This window comes from Nipponia nippon, unplaced genomic scaffold (genome assembly GCF_047370975.1).
Source record: "Nipponia nippon isolate SJK-2023a ecotype South Korea unplaced genomic scaffold, ASM4737097v1 scaffold_3, whole genome shotgun sequence".
NCBI lineage: Eukaryota > Metazoa > Chordata > Aves > Pelecaniformes > Threskiornithidae > Nipponia > Nipponia nippon.
In genome coordinates, this window is record NW_028262347.1 from 58,577,532 (window position 1) to 58,596,346 (window position 18,815).

An 18,815-nucleotide genomic window follows, 5' to 3' on the forward strand; every position below is an offset into this window, starting at 1 on the left:
AGCCGCCATGGCGGACTCCCCCCCCAACCCTCCCGCCCTTTCACCGCCCGCGCGGGCGGGTGCGGGGAATGGCCGGGGGGGCGGGGGGGGAAAGGAGCGTCCGCTCGTGCGCATGCGCAGGAAGGGCCGCAGCCACGCGTGGGCGTGGCGATGCTGCTGCGCGGAAGATCCCATTCCGTGGGGTCGTAGGCAGGGAACGGAGGCTTCTCTCCCTCGCTCGCACTTGTCTTTTCCCTCCTTATTGCTGCCGCGCCCCTGTTAGATAGTTCCTTGCCCGTAACTTTATTATTTTCTGCTCTGTCCCCAGTGGGTTAATTTCGACGACGTGGTACGGTCGCCTCTCTTCTACCCAATCACCAGCCGGCTCCTGGCAACGTAGTTAGTTGCTGGGCGGAATCCACCCTGTTGCCCCCGTAACACCACGGCGCCATCCGCTGAGCACGCTGCCCCGCCTTCGCTACCAGCAGGGGCGGAGGGGCGGGTTTGAATGACAGGATGCTTGGTGGGCGGGAAAAGACAAGAGAACCAATAACAACTCCGGGTAGCGTTGACGAGCACAGCTCACAGCCAACCGAGCCGGGCGGGCGGTCGCCCTCCCTCCCGAAGGAGGCGGGTAGCTCGGTTGCTAGGGCCGCGCTGTTGCTAGGGCAGCGGCTGCCGCCACCGCTCTCTGCCGCGGCCCTCCTGCCCCGCCGCCGCCTTCCCCCGGGCCGGGGCGATGGTGAAGCTCGCCGCCAAGTGCCTCCTGGCAGGTGAGTCCGGCCCCTCCGGTCCCCTCCGCCCCGTTGGCTACAGGGGCCTGGAGCGGGCTCCGTGGGGTGGGGCGAGGCCGACCCGCTCCCCTCCGCGAGGGGGGAGCCGCGGGCGGGTGGCGGCCTTGGCTTCTTTCAGCCCCTCGTCGAGGGGACGCCCCGACGGAGACGCGGTGGGGAAAGAGGCGACAGGAGAGAGGCGGGGACCAGCACCGAACGGTGGAGATGGCGGCTGTGGTTACCTACCCCGTGTCCTCTCCCTCCCGCGGCGGGCGGAGAATCAGGGAGGGTGTGAAGCGCCGTCGGACCAGCTGAAATGCAAGGGCAGGATCTGAAGAAAAACAGGAAAGAAAAAGAAAGAAAAAGAGTATTTCTGCAGTGTGGAGAGGCGGGCTGAGGATGGGGAAAGTGTGAAGGGAGCAGGGTAGGCAGCCGAGTCCTGCCTGTTGTGGGAGGCTCCCTTTGGGCTGGAGGAAAAATTCATGCCAGAAATTGGGGTGATTCTGAGAGTGTGATGGAAAGGGGGAGCCTTAGCAAAGAGTAGAAGGAGGAAGCGTGTGCACTTCACAGAGGCGTCTTTTTCCCCAAGCAAACTGGAGGTTAACCTGAAAAAAAACTGAGGTGAAGACACCGGTTTATTTCGTCAGAACAGATTATGGAGGTGTTGAAAGTAAGTACAGCTGACTGTTAACACTGAGGGAAGAAAACTTTTACTTTTTTTTTTCCCCTCGCTCTGTGCCGCCTCATCCAGAAGCACAAATGCGTGAAACCTTTGTGTGCAAACAACTCCCAGGTTTAACTCTTCGCTCCAAAACAGGCTTCTTTCATCCGGAATAAAATGTTTGCCTTTTTTTAACCTCAGAAGCAGCTAACCATCAACTTGCACAAAGCCAGGTGTGATCTTTGCCAAATGCAAAAGAATTAATCTCCCTCATGCCTCTGTTGATAGTTACTGTGGACACCATGAGTATCTTGCCTGTCTTCTAGATTTGAAACTCACATATGCTTTCCAATTTGGAATTTTCCAGGTCCCAAGACATAGGCTTCCCTTGTGTCTTTCAAGTTTTGTTGTTCAGTGTTACCAAAGGCCAATTCCATGACCATTTTAAATTCACATAGGTTTTCTTTGGATGACCCAGTTATGTGCTTAATCCCAATTGGGTCTGGAGCTGCCTTTTCAATTCTGTTCGCAACACAAACAACAGGAAGGTTCTGTCCCGTATGTAGTGCTCCTAAGTGCTACAATAATATCCGTGTATTATTAAAAATAATAAATTAATGAAGCAGACCAGGAAAAATAACTTCTCTCTTGCAGAAGAGACCAATATAGTGAAAGAGACGTAAGAGATGAGTAACCACAACAACCTAAAGGGAGCAAGAGAATGCAATTACATAGGTAGGAGCAAAAACATCAGAGATGGAACAGGGAACTCTTGTGTACCTAAGGAAATGGTTATGAAGAATAGAGTGGCTCACAGTATTGGGAGCTGCACCAAGGTCAAAGAGAACAACAGGGGAAAAGGGCTTTTATTAGCAAAAGAGAGAGTATTAACTTGACAATAGAAAGTGATTCCTATGTTATCTCAAGGGTAATTTACAGACACACAGTGAAAGATATTGTTGTTTGAGCTTACTATGGAGACACTATGAAAAGGTTTTCATTGTAGACAGACAGTTGGCAGTAGCAGGCGTTTTAGAGACACGCTACAGATTCTGGCAGAATAACAGAAATATGGATGGAATAAATACTGTGGGATGCAGTATTGGCAGATGAGACCAAACTAAATGAAAAGGGCAAGGAAAATTATTTCGAGAAAGTGTAGTGATGTAATGGGCTAAGAGGGTGGCAAAGAATAAGAACAGGGAAAGAACAACTGGGGCTGTTGAACTGAAGAAAGGCAACACATTAGTTAAGAATTTGTAGTGGATGATGCCTGTGCAGTTTGGAGAAATGTATGCTTCTCTCTCTCATTTTACAAAGACAGATCTAATTGTCTATTGAAATACAGAATAGCTTCCACTCAGAACAGAGTGTTGTCTTCAGCACAAGCTTGAACTGATCAGGGAACAAACAAGCTGACTTACCAGATTTTCCTGTCTAAATATTATGAGCCCAACTCAGCTCAAAGTAAGAAAGCATGCTAAAAATGTTTAAACAAGAACTACATTTGGTTAATGCATCTAGGAGCAATTGTCACTATCCAAAACACCCTTCCTCCTCTATAATATTACGTGATCCAATAGCTTTACCAATTTCCTTCAAAACACCAACTAGGAAGCTGTAGTAGCGTCAAAATATACCCCTTTCTGGGTTTATTTATTATCAACATAACATAAAAGACTTGTGTTCCAGGCTTGGCTGCCATGAGTGTTCCTTTAAGGGTAAAGCTAGAACCACTGAGGTATTTAATTCCTCGTTCCTGTCCTTTGACCTATCCAGGCTACTGAGACAGCATGTGAAGAGACGAAAAGCCCTTTGGGAACATTAAGTCTTTGTTTTGCAAGGATTAGGATATTTTTCATGGAGTGATATGGGCATATGTGAATTCTGCAGTTCTCTGCCATTGCTTTGGATCTTACGGAGTTTTGTAACAGCAGGCCAAAGCAGGCAGCTGCCAGGTCTACCCAAACTGTTGTGCAAGCCATACCAGAAAGCCTTGGCTCTAGAAGAGCAAAAACTAAAGCCCCTTGGTTTTCCTTCCATATAGGGATGAATCAGCAGGCTGTCTCTCTCCAGCCAAGTAACATTTGCTTCTGTTATGCCCAGGATGCAACTAATGAGCCACCAGCAGCATTGAGTCAGCAAGAGTTGCTCTCTTAGCAGGGTCAGCAAGAAGAGTTCATTGAGGAATGTTACCAGCTGAAGCAGCTTTGTAGTACATAAATGACCGGTCTCTTCCCTAAACTCAGTATATAACAAGGATTTGAAGCCAGGGAAATGGGTAATCTAAGGAGAGGAAGTAGCATCCTGTGCAGCCCAGTCTCCCTTATCACATTGTGTTTTTCTCTACATGACAAGCTATCTTGGAAATTTTAATTCTTAGGTAAAGGCTATAGGGTAGGCATGAATTTTAGAACAAACAGCAGTTGCACCCTGATCTGGGCACCCTTTACTGTCATTCGTAGAGCAGAAATCTGATGTCAACACCAGTGCGCATAATGGCAATATTCATTTCCTCACGTGGGTATTACCTTTTAGATTGTTATGTGCTTCTTGTGACAGTTATTTTGCCTGTATTCAGAGTTACAGCATCCAAGCTCTTATGGCATGTGATAGTAACAGAACTGAAGGAAAATAACATTCTCTGAGATGAAACAAAATTCTTTTGGTTTTGGTTTTGCAGGAGATCCAGCTGTGGGGAAGAGTGCTTTAGCCCAAATGTTCCGCAATGATGGGGCTCATTTTCAGAAGAACTACACACTGGTAAGCATACAACAGGCTCAAACTGCTATCCAACATTTTTCTAAGTTGCATGAGAAAACTAAGAAGATCTAGAATAAAATAAATAATATGATTTTAAGTTGAGGCATTCAAGGTGGGGTCTTATAGGATTTTCTTTCTCTTACACCCTAGATTCTGAAGAGGAACCATTTACTATTCTGTAAGTCTTTACATTATGTGGGTGCTGGTTTTGAAACTTAATGCAGAGTAAATTAGTTAATTTTCTAATTTTGCTGCTGAACCAGTGTTTTCACAAGCTTTTGTGGTGTTAGAGAGCTTCCCCCTTTAGGGAGTGCTCTATGAAAAAGCATTGCTGAAGGAGAAAGCTTTTAATTCCAACTATTTAATGTGCATGTGGACAGTGCGCTTATCACTATGCAAACATGAAGATGTGCTGCATAGCCCCAAGATAATTATAATCTACAGAAACTGTTCCCAGATGAAGAGGATACAGTTTGCAGTCTTTCAGTGTGAGAATCAATGGTGATGACTAATCAGAAGCAGGATAAAAATAAAAGTAAATATAAGTAAAGTAAAAAAAGGAAAATATGAGTGTGGAGGAAAAAAACCCCTAAAATATGTTTATTCATTGAAATAAAGATGGAAACCAGAAGTTAAGGATAGAAATAGAACAAACAAACAAGCTACAAAGCAGAACGAGATAAAAGGTGGAAGAGGCACAAATAACCTCAGTCCCATATGTTAGCTGATCACATGGTTGGTGCAAAACGTTCTAAGGCGTGCTTTAGAGCAGCAATGTGATAGTGAACGTAGCCCTGCAGATTTCAGCTAGTACCCTTAGTTGTATATAAGCAAATCTCTGGACATCGGTTCTTCTCTCTCTTTTTCCCCCATCAGAGCAAATCGATGTGGCTTTGACATGTAGGTGGGAGTATGTTACCAGCGCGATGAGGAGTTCCCAACAGTCTGTGTTTGATGGGATTGTAATGATTCACAAGAACTGCCTCAATCCAATGCATAGTTGGTATGCAGTCGGACAGGCTCTTAAAAACTCTTCTGATTCTTGTTTTCCTGATTTTTCTTGACAGACAACGGGCATAGAATTGTTGGTGAAGGCTGTATCAGTTCCAGAGACAAGTGATAGTGTGGTGAGTTTTTCTGTGACATAAATTGGGTCAGAAAGAGACGTCCAGAGCTCAAACCTGACTTCAGTCTCATTCTGGTGGAAGATCGCTCTGCATGTTCATAAGGCCGTTAAGTTGCATTAAGGAAATGAGGCTGATCATGTACAATTGCTGATACTGCAGGGTTAGTTTAATCTTAAAAATGTAATTTTTACATACTTGTATCCAACATGACATCTTAAATCAAAGCTGTTGCCAGCTTTGTTAGGATTCTGTTCTGTCCTTTAGGGCACTCAGTTTTAGTTCATGTTTCTTGAACTACAGAAGCTGGAATTTACCTGTTATTTTTCCTTATTGCCCTATGTGCCCACTAGTGGAATGTGGACCACGTGTATAATTTTGTATAAGTAGTATATTTATATACAGTCCCGCAGGTTACTGTCCTGCCCCACATATTCTGTTTCCAGTAGGGATGGAAACCAGACCTGGGGCCTGGGAGGTAACCCTTTTATTGGTTTTACATGAAAAATAGCTATTTTTTTTTTCTCATACTATTTGAAGTGGATTATTCTCAGTGCGGGGAACTTGTCCCTTAGGGACACGACACTGTTGTACTGAATAAAATGCAGGAGTTACAAGTTCCAGTATTTACTTTCAAAACCTTTCCCTATACTGCATTTTTTCTGGCAAAAGCCTTCTTTCTGCTTCCGCTTTCAGGAATTCTTCATATTTGACTCTGCAGGAAAAGATCTATTTTCTGAAATGCTGGAGAAACTGGTAAGTCTTATGTAACAGTCCTCTTCTTCCAAAGAAGTACTTTTGCTTTGAAGATCTGAACTCCTCAGTCTGGCAGATGTAGCAAACTTTGTCTTTAGTGTAAATGGGAGCAATTACCCCAGTTGCCAATGCATCCTGTTCTACCTCTCTAAAACTTGTAAAAGTACTAGAAGAAGTACTTTCCAGAGGAAGGAAGGCAGATAGTCATTCAGTTTTCTTACAAAAGAAATAGGGATGTTTAACTGAGAATCACTGTGTGCTGTTGGTTAAAGTTATTTTTATTTCTTAGAAAAGCATCTATTTTGCTGCTACTCCAGCATTGGGGTTTTTTTTTGTGTTATAGTGATGTGTTTGATCCAATGGGACAAATTCTTGTCCTTGAGCATAAGACTGCCCTTGATTTTTTTTCTTCTCCTGTTTATGTCTTTACCTGCACAGTTCTCCATTGTGTTATCTCATTTTGAGTCGTAGGATCAATTAATTCATGTGAGGTTTCATAAGATGGCTAAGTCAACCTAATGGTACATTGGTCTACAAGAGGCAATTCCACTTTTGCCTTTGCACTAGGTCTGGTTTGCAAGGGACCCCTCTAGAAGCTGGCTCAGCTTCTCAAACTGGAAGAAAACCTTTCTACTTTTTTCTCTAGGATTAATTTTGCGCTGATTCAGCATGAAGAATCAGCTTCCCAAGGGATCGGATGAGTGCCAGAGCCAATACAAGTGAAGGAGCAGGACCGTGCAGACAGGAATGGGGAAAGAGAGCAAGACCACCTCTCCCAGTGCCAGCTATCCATTTAGTCAGCTCAACTGAAATGTGAAACCTCAGCCAGGGCATAGGATTCCTGTATGTTAGGCTTTTTATTTTTGTCTTAGCATCTGTGTTTGCCGTGTTTACAGACTGGCTGTTGACCACGTCAGTTTCATTAGAGCTGACAATGTTCCCTTCTTGCTGTGCAGTGGGAGCAACCCAACGTCCTGTGCCTTGTGTATGATGTCACTAATGAGCAATCTTTCAGCAACTGTGCCAAGTGGTTGGAGAAGCTGAGGGCTCAAGCAGTTGGAGTGCACATCCCAGGTAAGAAATGGGTGAGATTCTTGTTATCTGCTCTCCTCTTGTATGACAGCAGTTGCTCCCACTGAGATGTGGTGTAGAGCATTTATTTTAAGCCAGGGGCAGGCATGGCTTCCTCCAACTCATTTGCTTTTATCACAAAGCAGATAAGGCACGAATATGTTTCCTTTGTGGCATCTTTTGTAGGTAGTTGTAGACTGTTCTCCACGCCTCCAACTTTTTAAGCTACTTCTACAAATGTTCCAGCATTTATTGCTAACAAGTCAGCATTTCTGGGTTGTTGTTTTCCCTTTGTTTCATGTTTTTTTTCTGTAGGTGTCTTAGTGGGGAATAAAACAGACCTCGCTGGTCGTCGAGTTGTGGAGCAGAAACAAGCACAGGAGTGGGCTGAGAAACATGGCCTGGAATACTGTGAGATGTCAGTGGTGAGTATCTGCTCCTTTCACCATCTGTGGAAGTGGGTGTTTGTAAAGTTATCTTCTCTTTCAGGTAAAGAAAGATAATTGGGGGGGGCTCTTCCACTTGTTTGTCATCTAGCTCACCCTCAGTTTTAATCTGTCTTTTGTGAAGCAGCTAGAACAGAAATAGTCAAATGCTTATTCCATCTGTCATTCACAACTTTCTTATTTCTTTACAGAAGGAGATGAAAAATTTTGAGGCCCCTTTCCACATCCTGGCAAAGTCATTCCACCAGCTGTACAAAGAGAAAGTGGAAACTTTTCACTCACTAGCTTGAGGGCTGTGACTGGGATGACTTATTTATCCACTAAGCTTCTTCTAGTGCCCAGAATCCTGCAGGATGCAATACAGAGAGATGAAAAAAGATGAGCTATTTGCTTTTTCATGGTCATCTTCTGGTAATTCAAAATAAACTAGAAATAAGCAAGTGGAAAGACACTCTTCTGAAGCTGCTACCTCAGCATTCCTTTCATGTCCTCTAACTTGGTTCTCTGCTCACTGGAAGTCTGCTAGGTTGGAGGAGGCGGGGAGTAAAAGGGGAGGGCGGAATGGAAATTGCCAGCTCTTTGCTTTGATATTGTCTTGTCTCTTGTCTGAACAGACTTCCTGCTGCTACAAGCAAGGATTTAGAGGTTTGGAGAAGGAGAGAGGAAGCTGACAGGATGTTTTTCAACTTAAGCAACCCAGTCTTGATACATATGTTGCAGGGCAGGACTGATTTGGCCCTGCTGCTTGAAAAGCATTTTCAGTAGGAGGCCTATGCCCTAAAATCAAGACATGGAGACTGAGATGTATGGGGACCGAGCTGGATTTAGGTGTGTTTCTAGGAGTGCCCAGAGTTTGAGGTCTGTTTTAACAGTGTTAGCCTCATCAGTTGTAGGACTGATCTGCTGATGACTAATATGTGTTTCTGATTTCTGGAATCTGGTTCTTTTATTCAACGTGGCTCACTTTCACTGCCTGGTAGGAACTGTCTTGCATCTGTACCGCTGTCACTTGGTAACGCAGTGCCCTCTGCTGGGCCCAGGTCACAAGATTTCTCAAGAAGCTACCGCTCCTGAAGCGAGCAGGACTTCCTACAGGCACATCCAAATTGGTTTATCTGCAAAATGGGGTCAGATAGCAAGAATACCTCTTTTATTCTAGGGATGAGACCAAAATTTTAAACAAATTATCTTTCCTTCTTCATGTATTTGTCATCTTACGTGGTTTTGTGTCATTTTTCTTTTTGTCAGCTGAACTTGGCAATACCATGTTCTCATTAGGTTGAGTTCTCAATCCCTTACTAGAATTAGAGACCTCTTTGTTGTTAAACTTTCCCTGCTTGTCCTTGAATTTCGGATTAAAGACCACGATTCTGATGTCGCTAGTGGAAACAGGACTCAGGAAACGAAAGACAACCTGGCTAAGTTACTCTGACTCAGCCATGTCTGGCTGGAAGTTTCACATCAGAAAGGGTAAAAGCCTAGAGAGAGCCTCTCTTTTGTGTGGAGTACTGATGTTGCATGTGTGAGTGTCTATTTGCTAATGCAGTATGTGAAAGCATCCGTGGTAAGGTACTGCCTTGTAACTGAGCCTAACATCACGGAATTCAAACTTTCTGTTCTCCCAGATTATGTTAGCCTCCCTTGGGCAAGGGAAGCTGAATTTTGTAGAGAGTAAGCACTGAGTGATTTTTTCAGGCAGGCTTTTCAGGAATCTATGTTTCAAGACTTTTATATGTGCATTTGATAACCATTTTTATGCCCAATGCTAGGAAAAGTACATTGGATTGAACGTAAGAAATATGGCTGCAGATGTTGTAGCTGAGTTTATGAAGCACTTCAAGAATCTGGAGAAGCAGCTGGGCTCATTTCACTGGCAACACTGTGTTGATGCTGGGAATTAGCTAGGGAGCATGAATGCCAGCTAAAGAGGTTAAGTAGGAGCTCAGCCCACAAGAAAAGAAAATGAATAGGTTCTTTTGCTAGAAGCCACTTAAAAAAAAATGACAGAACCAGCTGGGAAAGCTCTTGCTTCCTCCAAAGAAGGAAGGACTCCTCCATGGGCGTAGGGTGACTGGAAGACTCACTCGTTTTCGAATTGGATTAGCGTTACTGGCATTTTTGTCTCACACGGGTTGTGTTGTTAATTCTGGGGGGGTGTCTGTTGATTTACATGGGCTGAGTAGAGTCTTGCCTGGAGGTGCTAGTACCTCCGACTATTAAGACCAGAAGTTATTTTGGATGCTGTGCTGATCTAGTTAAAGAACTAAAGGTTTGTTTTGATTTGGTAGCTCATTTCCCCCTGGTTCTATTGGTGATGTGATTACAACACACGACAGAAATTTTTTCATATTGAAAATAGCATGCCAGGGGTGTATGCCACCTGTGACATGGTATATAGGGGGGATGAACGCCTTGGGAATGGGTGGTAAAGTGAATCCTATGCAATCTTTAACCAGGGAGTTCAATCTCTGCACCAGAAGGACCTCCCATAACCTCAAATAAACAGTCTAAATGCACCAGTAAGATGAAGATTGGTGAACACTGTTTTATTAAATGAATGCAAAAGCTGGAGGATCTCATTAAGGGAATGCTTGCAGTGGTGATTTGTGATTTATAGGGAAGCTGCTTTTGAGAGGTTAGTGAAGAAAAATGCATCCCATGCAGGGAAAGATATATTGCCTGAGAGAGGAAATGTATGATCTAATTAGCTAGCAGTAGGGATTCACCCACTGCCCCTTTCCCTCTTTCCACAGGCCATGACCAGAATTAGAAAAGAGGTTGTGTCTAAAGCATGTTGCCCAACTTCCTTTTAACATGACTATTTCAAGCACTAATGTAGACACAATTTAATGTCTTTCAAAATGGTACGTTTGACAATAACCATCTCAGTCCTTCTGAATGCATTTTAAAAGCGTAATATATTGTCCTTCATGGCTAATGTGCTATATAATACCAGCATGATGCAGGTGATGCTTGTTGCTGTTTTCCTAGCTTATTTGTGACCTTGGTTGTAGAGGCTAGTAGCGAAGAGTGGGTAGAGAACATGGGAGCCAGATATAGGAAGGCTGTGGAAAACAGTTTTGTGTCTGCGTGAAGGAGTTTAGGGTAGTGAGTAGGTGAGCTGGACAAGTAGGATGAGTAAGAGTCTGAAGCCATTCTTAAGTTTCTCTTACTGTGTTCAGTAACTGTTGCAGTCACATCTGTAGGGTGAGGATGCACGTTTACTGCTTATAGCCTTAGCATCACTCTGAATTACAGACACCGTGGAGAACAGTGGGAGGAAGGCAGAGAGCCTGTCTGCTGACCAGGAGGCTTGTTGTCTTCTTAGAGCTCCCCTGCCTTGTCCAACTGTGCGGTGCTGCAGGTGCTCAGCATGGATGTTTACAACCTAGAAGAGACCCAGCTCAACCAGAACTGAAATTTCAAAAGAAGGGGGAGGAAACAAACAGGCCTTTAACCATTTTTTATGAGATACATGGTCCTTCTTTTTCCTGCTTCCTTGTTTAATTAGACAAAAGATTCTTTCCTCCTTGGAGTCCCTCCTTCTTACCTTTCCTTTGGTCCTCGTGGTTCTGCTGCACAGAATCCCTCTTATACTTGTGCCCTGCTTTACTTAGCTTGATACGTCACCACCTGATTTTTTTTTTTATCATTCTAATTTCTGCATTATCTATTCCCAAGGCTGCAAGACATTTCTTCTTAGAGAGATTAATAGACGAAAGAAAACAAAAGTGGAATTTTTAGTCAAATTGTCTCGGAAGAAAGAACCTTAAGAAGCTGACTGACATTCTGAAGTTTTACTGGAAATTCGTTTGTGTAAAGTTGTCATATTAAAGATGCTTTAATGGTTTTGTTTTGTCTTGCCAGACATATTCTACTGTGGAGTGAAATGCAGGATGTAAAATTCCAGAAAGATCAGGTTTCATTGTGGGAGTTAATAGGAGTTTGAAAGCTGATCATACTGTGATAAGATCTGTTCAGTCTTAACAATGGAGTGGTCACTGCTGTTCATAATAAAGCATTAAATATACTGAAATGAGGCTGTCAGAACAATTTCTTCTAGAGATTTGTTCATTTTCGAGACTTAAAACTTAAGAAAGGACATCTTTCAGAAAACTGATCTGATAAATGACACCATTTGGACCAGGGTTATTTCTGATATAACTTCAGTGACTTAAAGGGCTGGATTTAGTCTTTTATGCCAATTGACTACCCTCAGTAAGCTTCATTTCTTTACCCGCTGTACATCTTGGACCGATCTGACCTGATAGCAAAAGACACATGATGTTGTTGAAAACGAAATACTGCCTTGGGGCAGAAGGATAACCTGTGTGGCCTCCTGAGGTCCTCCCAGCAATACTTTCTATAATTCTATTAGATTAAGTGGGGAAAGAAGTAGCGTGGAAAGCACAAAACAGGCTAAGTCATAAACTAGCAATTAAACTGGGAGCTGGGCTGGGCTACAGCAGAAAACGTACAATCTATCCCAATTAAGAGCTGTATCTCAAGAGAAACCAGGAGCCTGACGCAGGTGCTGACAGCAGGGAAAACACTGCGTTTCTGTTCTGTAGGCAGCAACTGCTTTCTGCTGGTGCTTACACAGATCCATGGGGGTCCATACCCCGCTCAAGACTGTGCTCTGCTTTTAATAATTACTGTGTATATGATGTTCAGGTGACAACTGCTTGCAGTTGTTGTCTCATCTGCCTGTATGAAGCCAGCAGTGTGATGGCAGATTATCTGCTAGTAGCAGGAAGACGTTCCTATTCTTGACACCACCTATGATGGGACCCTCTCTCCCTGTGCATTCTCAGACCTTCTTTTCCTATGTCATATCCACTTCTTGATGGAGAATATCCACTTCTGCTTGTTCTTAGCAAGTAATTTTTCCATCTTGCAGACCGTACTCCATGGAAGCTGGAGCTAAGGGACTTGTAGGACCTTCTGCAGCAGAGGCGGAGTCTGAGCAGGAGATCTTCAAGGGCCATGTTGGCCCCCACAACGTCTCTCTTAGCCTAAGGGCACATCATCTCTCTGCTTCTCGCATCCTATTTCCTCCTCCTGCTGTCATCTTGCTTTGAGAACAACGTCTTCTGTGCCAGTTGCCCTTGGCTCTGTTGACCCAGAACAACAATGCTTGGGGGAGGGAGAAAGAAGAGAGCTACTCAATCTCTAGTCTTTTCAGGGCTCTTTAGGTGTTGTGACTCCCTGTCGAAGTCACCTGAGAGATGGGGATGTTGCTCAGTCTAGAGTGTAATTTCCTGGCAGGAGACCCCCAGCTGAGCCCTGGCAGCCTCATCTTGGCTCTTCAGAGCTTGCCGCAGTGTAACTTTCACAGACACTGGCTGTTCTCATTCTGCCTTGGAGGTTTTTTTGTTTGTTTGTTTTTTTCTTCACTCCTTGGGGGTCTTTCTCTCATTCTTCTGTCACAGCTTCACATATTTCCTGCCCTAGAGCTGTTTGTCAAGAGAAGCCTGGAATTGCTCTCTTTCCTGGTCTCTGAGATCAAATCCAAATCTGGCAATGTTTAAAAGGGAAATGTGACAGACCCTACATGTCAAGCTGGGGTCAGGGTTGGGGTCAGTTTGATGAGTTTCCCTCCAGCCAGATATGCATCAACTGGAGAAATGTGGAGCCTGTAATTTTTCTGCACAAGTACTGGAAAAATACACAATATGAGGGCTTCAAGTTAGGGACTGTGAGCAGAAAGGTGTAAAGGTGCAAATGATCAGCTGCTGTGTCCCAAACAGGGGAAATGCAGGAGCAGTAGGGGAATAGGAATATGTAGGAAAGAGTGGGGTTTTACCCATTAAACTGTCTTTATCTCAACCCACGAGTTTTCTCACTTTTACTCTTCTGATTCTTTCCCCCATCCCACTGGGGGGGAGTGAGCGAGCGGCTTTGTGGTGCTTAGTTGCTGGCTGGGGTTAAACCACGACAGGGGTCTATATCCCTTCATGAAGGGCCCAGAGGGTTTGCGGAGGTAGAGTGGGAGCGTGGGAATTAGGGGTGGGAAAACCTAAGGCTTTTCCTGGCTTGTAGAATAATGTATGGAAATAAAGTGGGAGGAAAAGTAATTTTTGCATGAGCCATTGAGGGAAAATGAGGATACAAGGTAGAGCTGGATGACACTGCAGGTGGGAGGGCAAGTGGTAAGAATAAATAACTGAACAGAGATTTTCAGGGCCAAGATCTTGGGGCCAAGGCCGTTTGGGGAATTCAGAGCCATGATGAGTACGGTCAATGGTAGCCATCGGTTTAGGTTCAAGCTGTAGGGCCTGCATTAATACAAGGCAGGATGAGTTAAAGTCTGCATGACAGGGTCGACGCTGGGATTTGATAGGGCAACAGCAAGAATCCGGAATGATAAGCCTGGGAGTCGTGTGGAGAGATAAGAGCAGCAAGCTGTGATGCTGTGAGGAGCAGTGGTTGGAGACAGCATATCCAGGTGAGACCAGAAAAAATAGAGTAGGTAAGCTAAGGACACTGTCAGACTATCAGGGTGGAAGAGTGTGAAGAGGTGTTGGAAATTTAGATTGAGTACAGTTCTTCCGAGGGGATTTCTGAGTGCAGGGAAATAGACGCCTACAATTGTTACCCACACATCTTTGTATAATTTAAAACACAAATTAGTTCCAGCGCTATCTCTGTTTTCTTTTGTCAGAAAGTGGTGTGATCTATGTGTGATCTATTTGCTTAAACCTTATTTTTTTTTTTTAGGGGGGGTGGGAGCGGAGGGATCCACACATAAACTTACGCTTAATTGTGCTGCAGCACCCTGAATACATTATGTTCATCCATTCAGGGAATGGAAAGAGAGCCTGCACCTCACCCGACCAAGGAGAAGTGCCCACTACAACTTGAGCACTGAGATTTCACAACAAAAACTTCACCATCAGTTCATACACTGGAAGACCTCCCCAGAATATCAATATTTAACTTCAAAAAATAGAAAAATGCAATGTGTGTGAGGTCAATGTAAAGCAGATAGAAATCACTCTGTTCATTAATAAAATTACCTACAATAAAAAAAGCCTTTGGCTCTGCATGGGAGGAATCTCTTTTCTGTGTTGGTTTCCCTTCTCTGCTTTTGCTAATTTATTTTGATTCCTGTGAAGCATCACTTTCTCTTAGTCTAACAGTTGTGTGTGGCCATTGTGTGCTATTTCTAGGACTTTGGTTTTGTGATGTTGGGTGGCTTCAGTTTGGGGACTGTGAAACTGCAAGTTTTGAAATTCAGGTTGCAGTTGAAGCATCAGGCATAAAATCAGCTTGTAAGGACAGCAGAACAGAGTATCTAGGAAAGACGTCTTACAGGTTTAAGATAACGCTTTTCAGTGCTGTTGTCAGCAGAGAAAGATCAGGCTGCAATGAATGTGAAAATGTTAGATGGGGAAGGAATGCTGGTGGGTTTGGAAATGGGTAACAAGTGTGGGGTTTTTGTAACTGAGGTAAATGCAGAGGAAAGGGTGCTGCAAGTCTCTGGATGCAGATGTCTGGGGAGGTAGCGGAGGAGGTAAAGGAGCACTCTTGGACAATGTCATGAAACTGGGTAAGGGCAGGAGGACAGTTCTGAGCAAAAGCAGAGTAATGCAGACTCTGTCCTCTAGTTTCTGCACCTATTGAGACCTGGGGATATTTCCCTTAAGTGGACTAAGTCCTTGCTCTTGACAGCCCTCCCAGCTAAGACTGCCAGTAGGGTGGCTTTCCCTTTTCACCAAGACAGAAGTAATCACTGGATGCCTTCTTGGTCCGCAGCCATTTTGATATCTGATTCCTCTACACTGTCCATGCCTCTTGCCTTTTTCCTCCTAACTGTCCCTGCACGTGGAGGTCTTGTAACTACGTGTCCCCACAATTCCACCTGCCATGCTAACAGCCCTCCCCATTACCTTAAGATTGGTTAGATCCTCCCATATACTTTTCTTTCTGGGGTTATAAACTGCTGTGAGGAAAAAACCACTGCTCTTTCTGTCCGCTACCACGCTCTCCTACCCCTCTCCTCTCCATCTGGTACTCGGGTAGAGCTCGTGCCTTGTTCAGCGGGCTGGTTCTGGCACGAAACTGGACTGGTATAGGAGCAAGAGAGCTGTGCCCATGTTGGATGTGTGTCTCTGCGCGGGTGAGGGGCATCCGAGGCAGGCACCCTTTCCTCCTTTTATCAGACTGCGCTCATTTATTACACCATCTGTTTTCCCAGTGCTGGAGATGATGCTGGGGATATGTGACTTGGGGCACTCAGGCAGAAACTGGCCTGCACAAGGCCGGCCATGTGTTTGCCTCCTAGCAATGCAGCGGTCAGCAGCAAATTCTTTGCTGCCGCCTCCTCTCAGTATGGGAGAGAGCAAGCGTGGGCCTGGGTGTGTAGGAGACACAAAGAGATGAAATGTGTGAGGAGGGGGGAAGAAGGGGAGAGAAAGCGAGACAGACAGACTGGGGTACATGTGTGTCAGCTGGAGAGAACTGTGGGAAGGAGGGACAGACAGACAGATGGGCAGAGTGGGGGAGAAGGAAAGAGGAATGGAATGTAGAGAGGGAAAGACAGAAGAACTGGGCGGGGGGAGACAAAGAAATGGACTGGCTGGGGGACAGCGAGAGAAAGGCTGTGAAGGAAGGCAAGACAGGCAGATTTGGCAGGTGTGTGGTGTGGAGATAGATGGATCGTCTCTGGGAAAGAGATGCGTGTCAGCTAGGTACTACAGTAATAGGTAAGTGGATAACCACAGAGATGGAGATAAGGAGGGGGGGGGGCAGGGTGTATGTGTTTATATAGGCCTGTGTAAGGGGGAGCTGAATGAATGACAGTGAGGAAGAAGAGCCATAAGGAAAGAGGAGAGAGATAAAGCAGAGGAACAAAAGAGCAAGGTTAGAGATGAACCATGGGGAAAAGAGAGGCATGGGAAGGCAAGGCAGCCCTCAGAGTGCAAACAAGAACTGGGATCAGGCAGGGGGGAGGAAGGGGGTTCGTTTGAGAAGAAGGGAGACTAACAGCACTTGTGTTTGGGGCTGAGGTTTTCTTATTGGGACCTGAGAGAGGATGCAGGGCAGAGATCAGAGCACAATTCCCCAGTACTAAACAGAAGCGTTTTTATGTATGCAGGGCTCACCGTCAGTGCACAGAGAGACCCAGTGGACCTGGGAGTGTAAATGCCACTGTGCTAGTGCAGACTCTTTCCTGCCTGCTGAACCGCAATGTGTACCTGAGCATTTGCAACCTGTGGACTGCCTGTTTCCAGCGTACCTGCTTGACTGCTTTAGGCTGTTTAAGATGGCAGCTCAGGCATTTATTTATCCTTTTCTTCCCCTTCTCTTGCCTTTTTCCTCATACAGTACTCTCAATGGAAAAGGAGATGTGGAGAAGCAGTGCCCAAATTCACATGCACCTTCTCAATTCTTCCGCCTCATGCCATGGACTGCCTTGCTTTGCTGCCTGACTTGATCTCCCCCCCACCTCCCTTTGACCATTTCTTTTCTCTTCTGTCCTTTCCTCTGTCTTTTTTCATCTCCTTCTTTATCTCTTTCTTCAACTTTCTACCATTTTAAATTTTTACTCTTCTCTGTAACTCCATCCCCCTTTCTCTGTTGTGTTCTAGACTCCTAGTTTACATGTTGTCCCTTGTTCTTGCAGCTTATTCCTTCTGGTTGCCCTGTTTCTTTTCTTCTGCTCCTTTTTATCTCTCCCTGATTCCTCCGTCTCCTTCTCTCTGTGCCTGTCTGCCTGCTTTCTCTCACTCACTGTCTGTCTCTCTTGAACTGGGTTGTGAATTCTGTTGGCATCAGAGCGGGACAAACTGTAAAACCGAGGTTCCCGGAGGGCCAGGTTGTGATCATTTTATTTTTACAATGTCCTTGGATGTGTAAAGGTGTTTGTTTGAGGGGGAGGAGCAGTGCATGTGCTCCATGTGGGAGAAGAGAGAGGAGCGCAGGCCAGAACGAATGAAGCTTGTAACTAATATAGGTCAGTTGCAGAGAAGAGTCCCAACGGTCTGTGAAAGAGAGAAGCGGTTTGTCGCTTCAGACTGGCTACTGGAAAGATGGCAACTGAACAGTTTTATCTAAAAGATGCAAGCAACCTGGAAAAGTGTCCTGTCAAAGAATGCAGTAGTGGTGATCATGGGAAGAGGACCAGCTCTGCACAGGGAACTGCTCATCTCCCATCCACCTCCTTAACCCAGGGAATAACCAGCCTGAGATTCCCTTTTCCTGCCCTGAGCTGTCTTCTCCTATGCATGGTCCTGTGTCCCTGACATGGAGGAGGGAGCATGGCTGAGCTACACTTCCTCATGCTCCCTGCCAGACTTGCTCTCTGTGTCAAAGTGGACAACAACAGAGCAAATAAATCAGAGAAGCACAAAGGAGAACCATACCCCCACACCCTTGGAAGGCAGGACAGAGTGTTTGGCCAGCCTCTGCTGGGCTCTGTGCTGCCAAGGAGACCCACATAGCCAGCAGAGAGGCATCATCAAGGCCCTGAGCCTGGTCTGGTGGAGCTGGGTGAGCCAAGTGCACTGCTGGGAATTGCTTTGCTCTGCAGTAGACTCCTCACTTCCCATGATTTGCCACAGTATGAGTAAACTCTGCTTTCAGATCATTCCCAGAAATTTTCACAAGTGGTCAGCAGCTGTGGTGAATGACTGAAAGTGGCAAATCCCAATGAGCCCAGCATTTGGCCTTGGGACTTTTGATTTAATTTCTCTTAAGAATTTTGTTGTTATATGAGGTCGAAGTTAATCTGCTAAAATGACATTTAGACATCAAAACAGACATCCAGATTTTCAGAGGTATTTGGAGCCTCTACATCTCTGCAAAATCAATGTGAGATGCTGACTGCTCAGCACAACTGAAAATCAGGACAGTTCTTCGATGTCTAAACATGGAGTTAGAAGCCTAAATAGGCATATGTGTTTTGCTTTCTTTTTAAAATAGGCCTGTATTCCCAAGGCAGAGAATATCACCTCTCTACAATTTCTATCCATGGTATACTCTTCTGTGCACCACCGTAACGCTCCAGTCTAGCATCCGACTGGCTTAATCTGATGTGTTTAACCTAATTCCTCTATAAGAATTCACACTGGGGATCCTAAACCATTACAATGGTACTGTAAAACCAAATCCTCGGTATTCATATAATGGCTCTGTGGACACAATACACCATCTGGCTTTCTCTGAAACAGTGTCTAAAGCACATGTACATCTCATGGGATGCCTCCTTGACTATGTGGGACTACAGAAAAAAACGCTT

General features: G+C 45.0%; 1 protein-coding gene across 3 annotated transcripts; it reads left to right on the forward strand.

Moving 5' to 3' along the window:
* The first annotated feature begins 605 nt into the window (after window positions 1–605).
* IFT27 (intraflagellar transport 27) lies at window positions 606–14,621 on the forward strand. Of its 3 annotated transcripts, none has more exons than XM_087767296.1 (8): window positions 606–752; window positions 4,097–4,176; window positions 5,244–5,303; window positions 5,997–6,056; window positions 7,013–7,130; window positions 7,443–7,552; window positions 7,765–8,401; window positions 14,379–14,621. In XM_087767296.1, the coding sequence occupies exons 1-7, from the start codon at window positions 719–721 to the stop codon at window positions 7,861–7,863; spliced, it is 561 nt and encodes a 186-aa protein (XP_087623422.1). In that variant the 5' UTR covers window positions 606–718; the 3' UTR covers window positions 7,864–8,401; window positions 14,379–14,621. The 3 variants fall into 3 exon arrangements, with proteins under 3 accessions (XP_087623422.1, XP_087623423.1, XP_087623424.1); XM_087767297.1 differs by having other exon boundaries at window positions 7,765–7,984; XM_087767298.1 differs by lacking the exon at window positions 7,765–8,401.
* The last annotated feature ends 4,194 nt before the right edge of the window (window positions 14,622–18,815 follow it).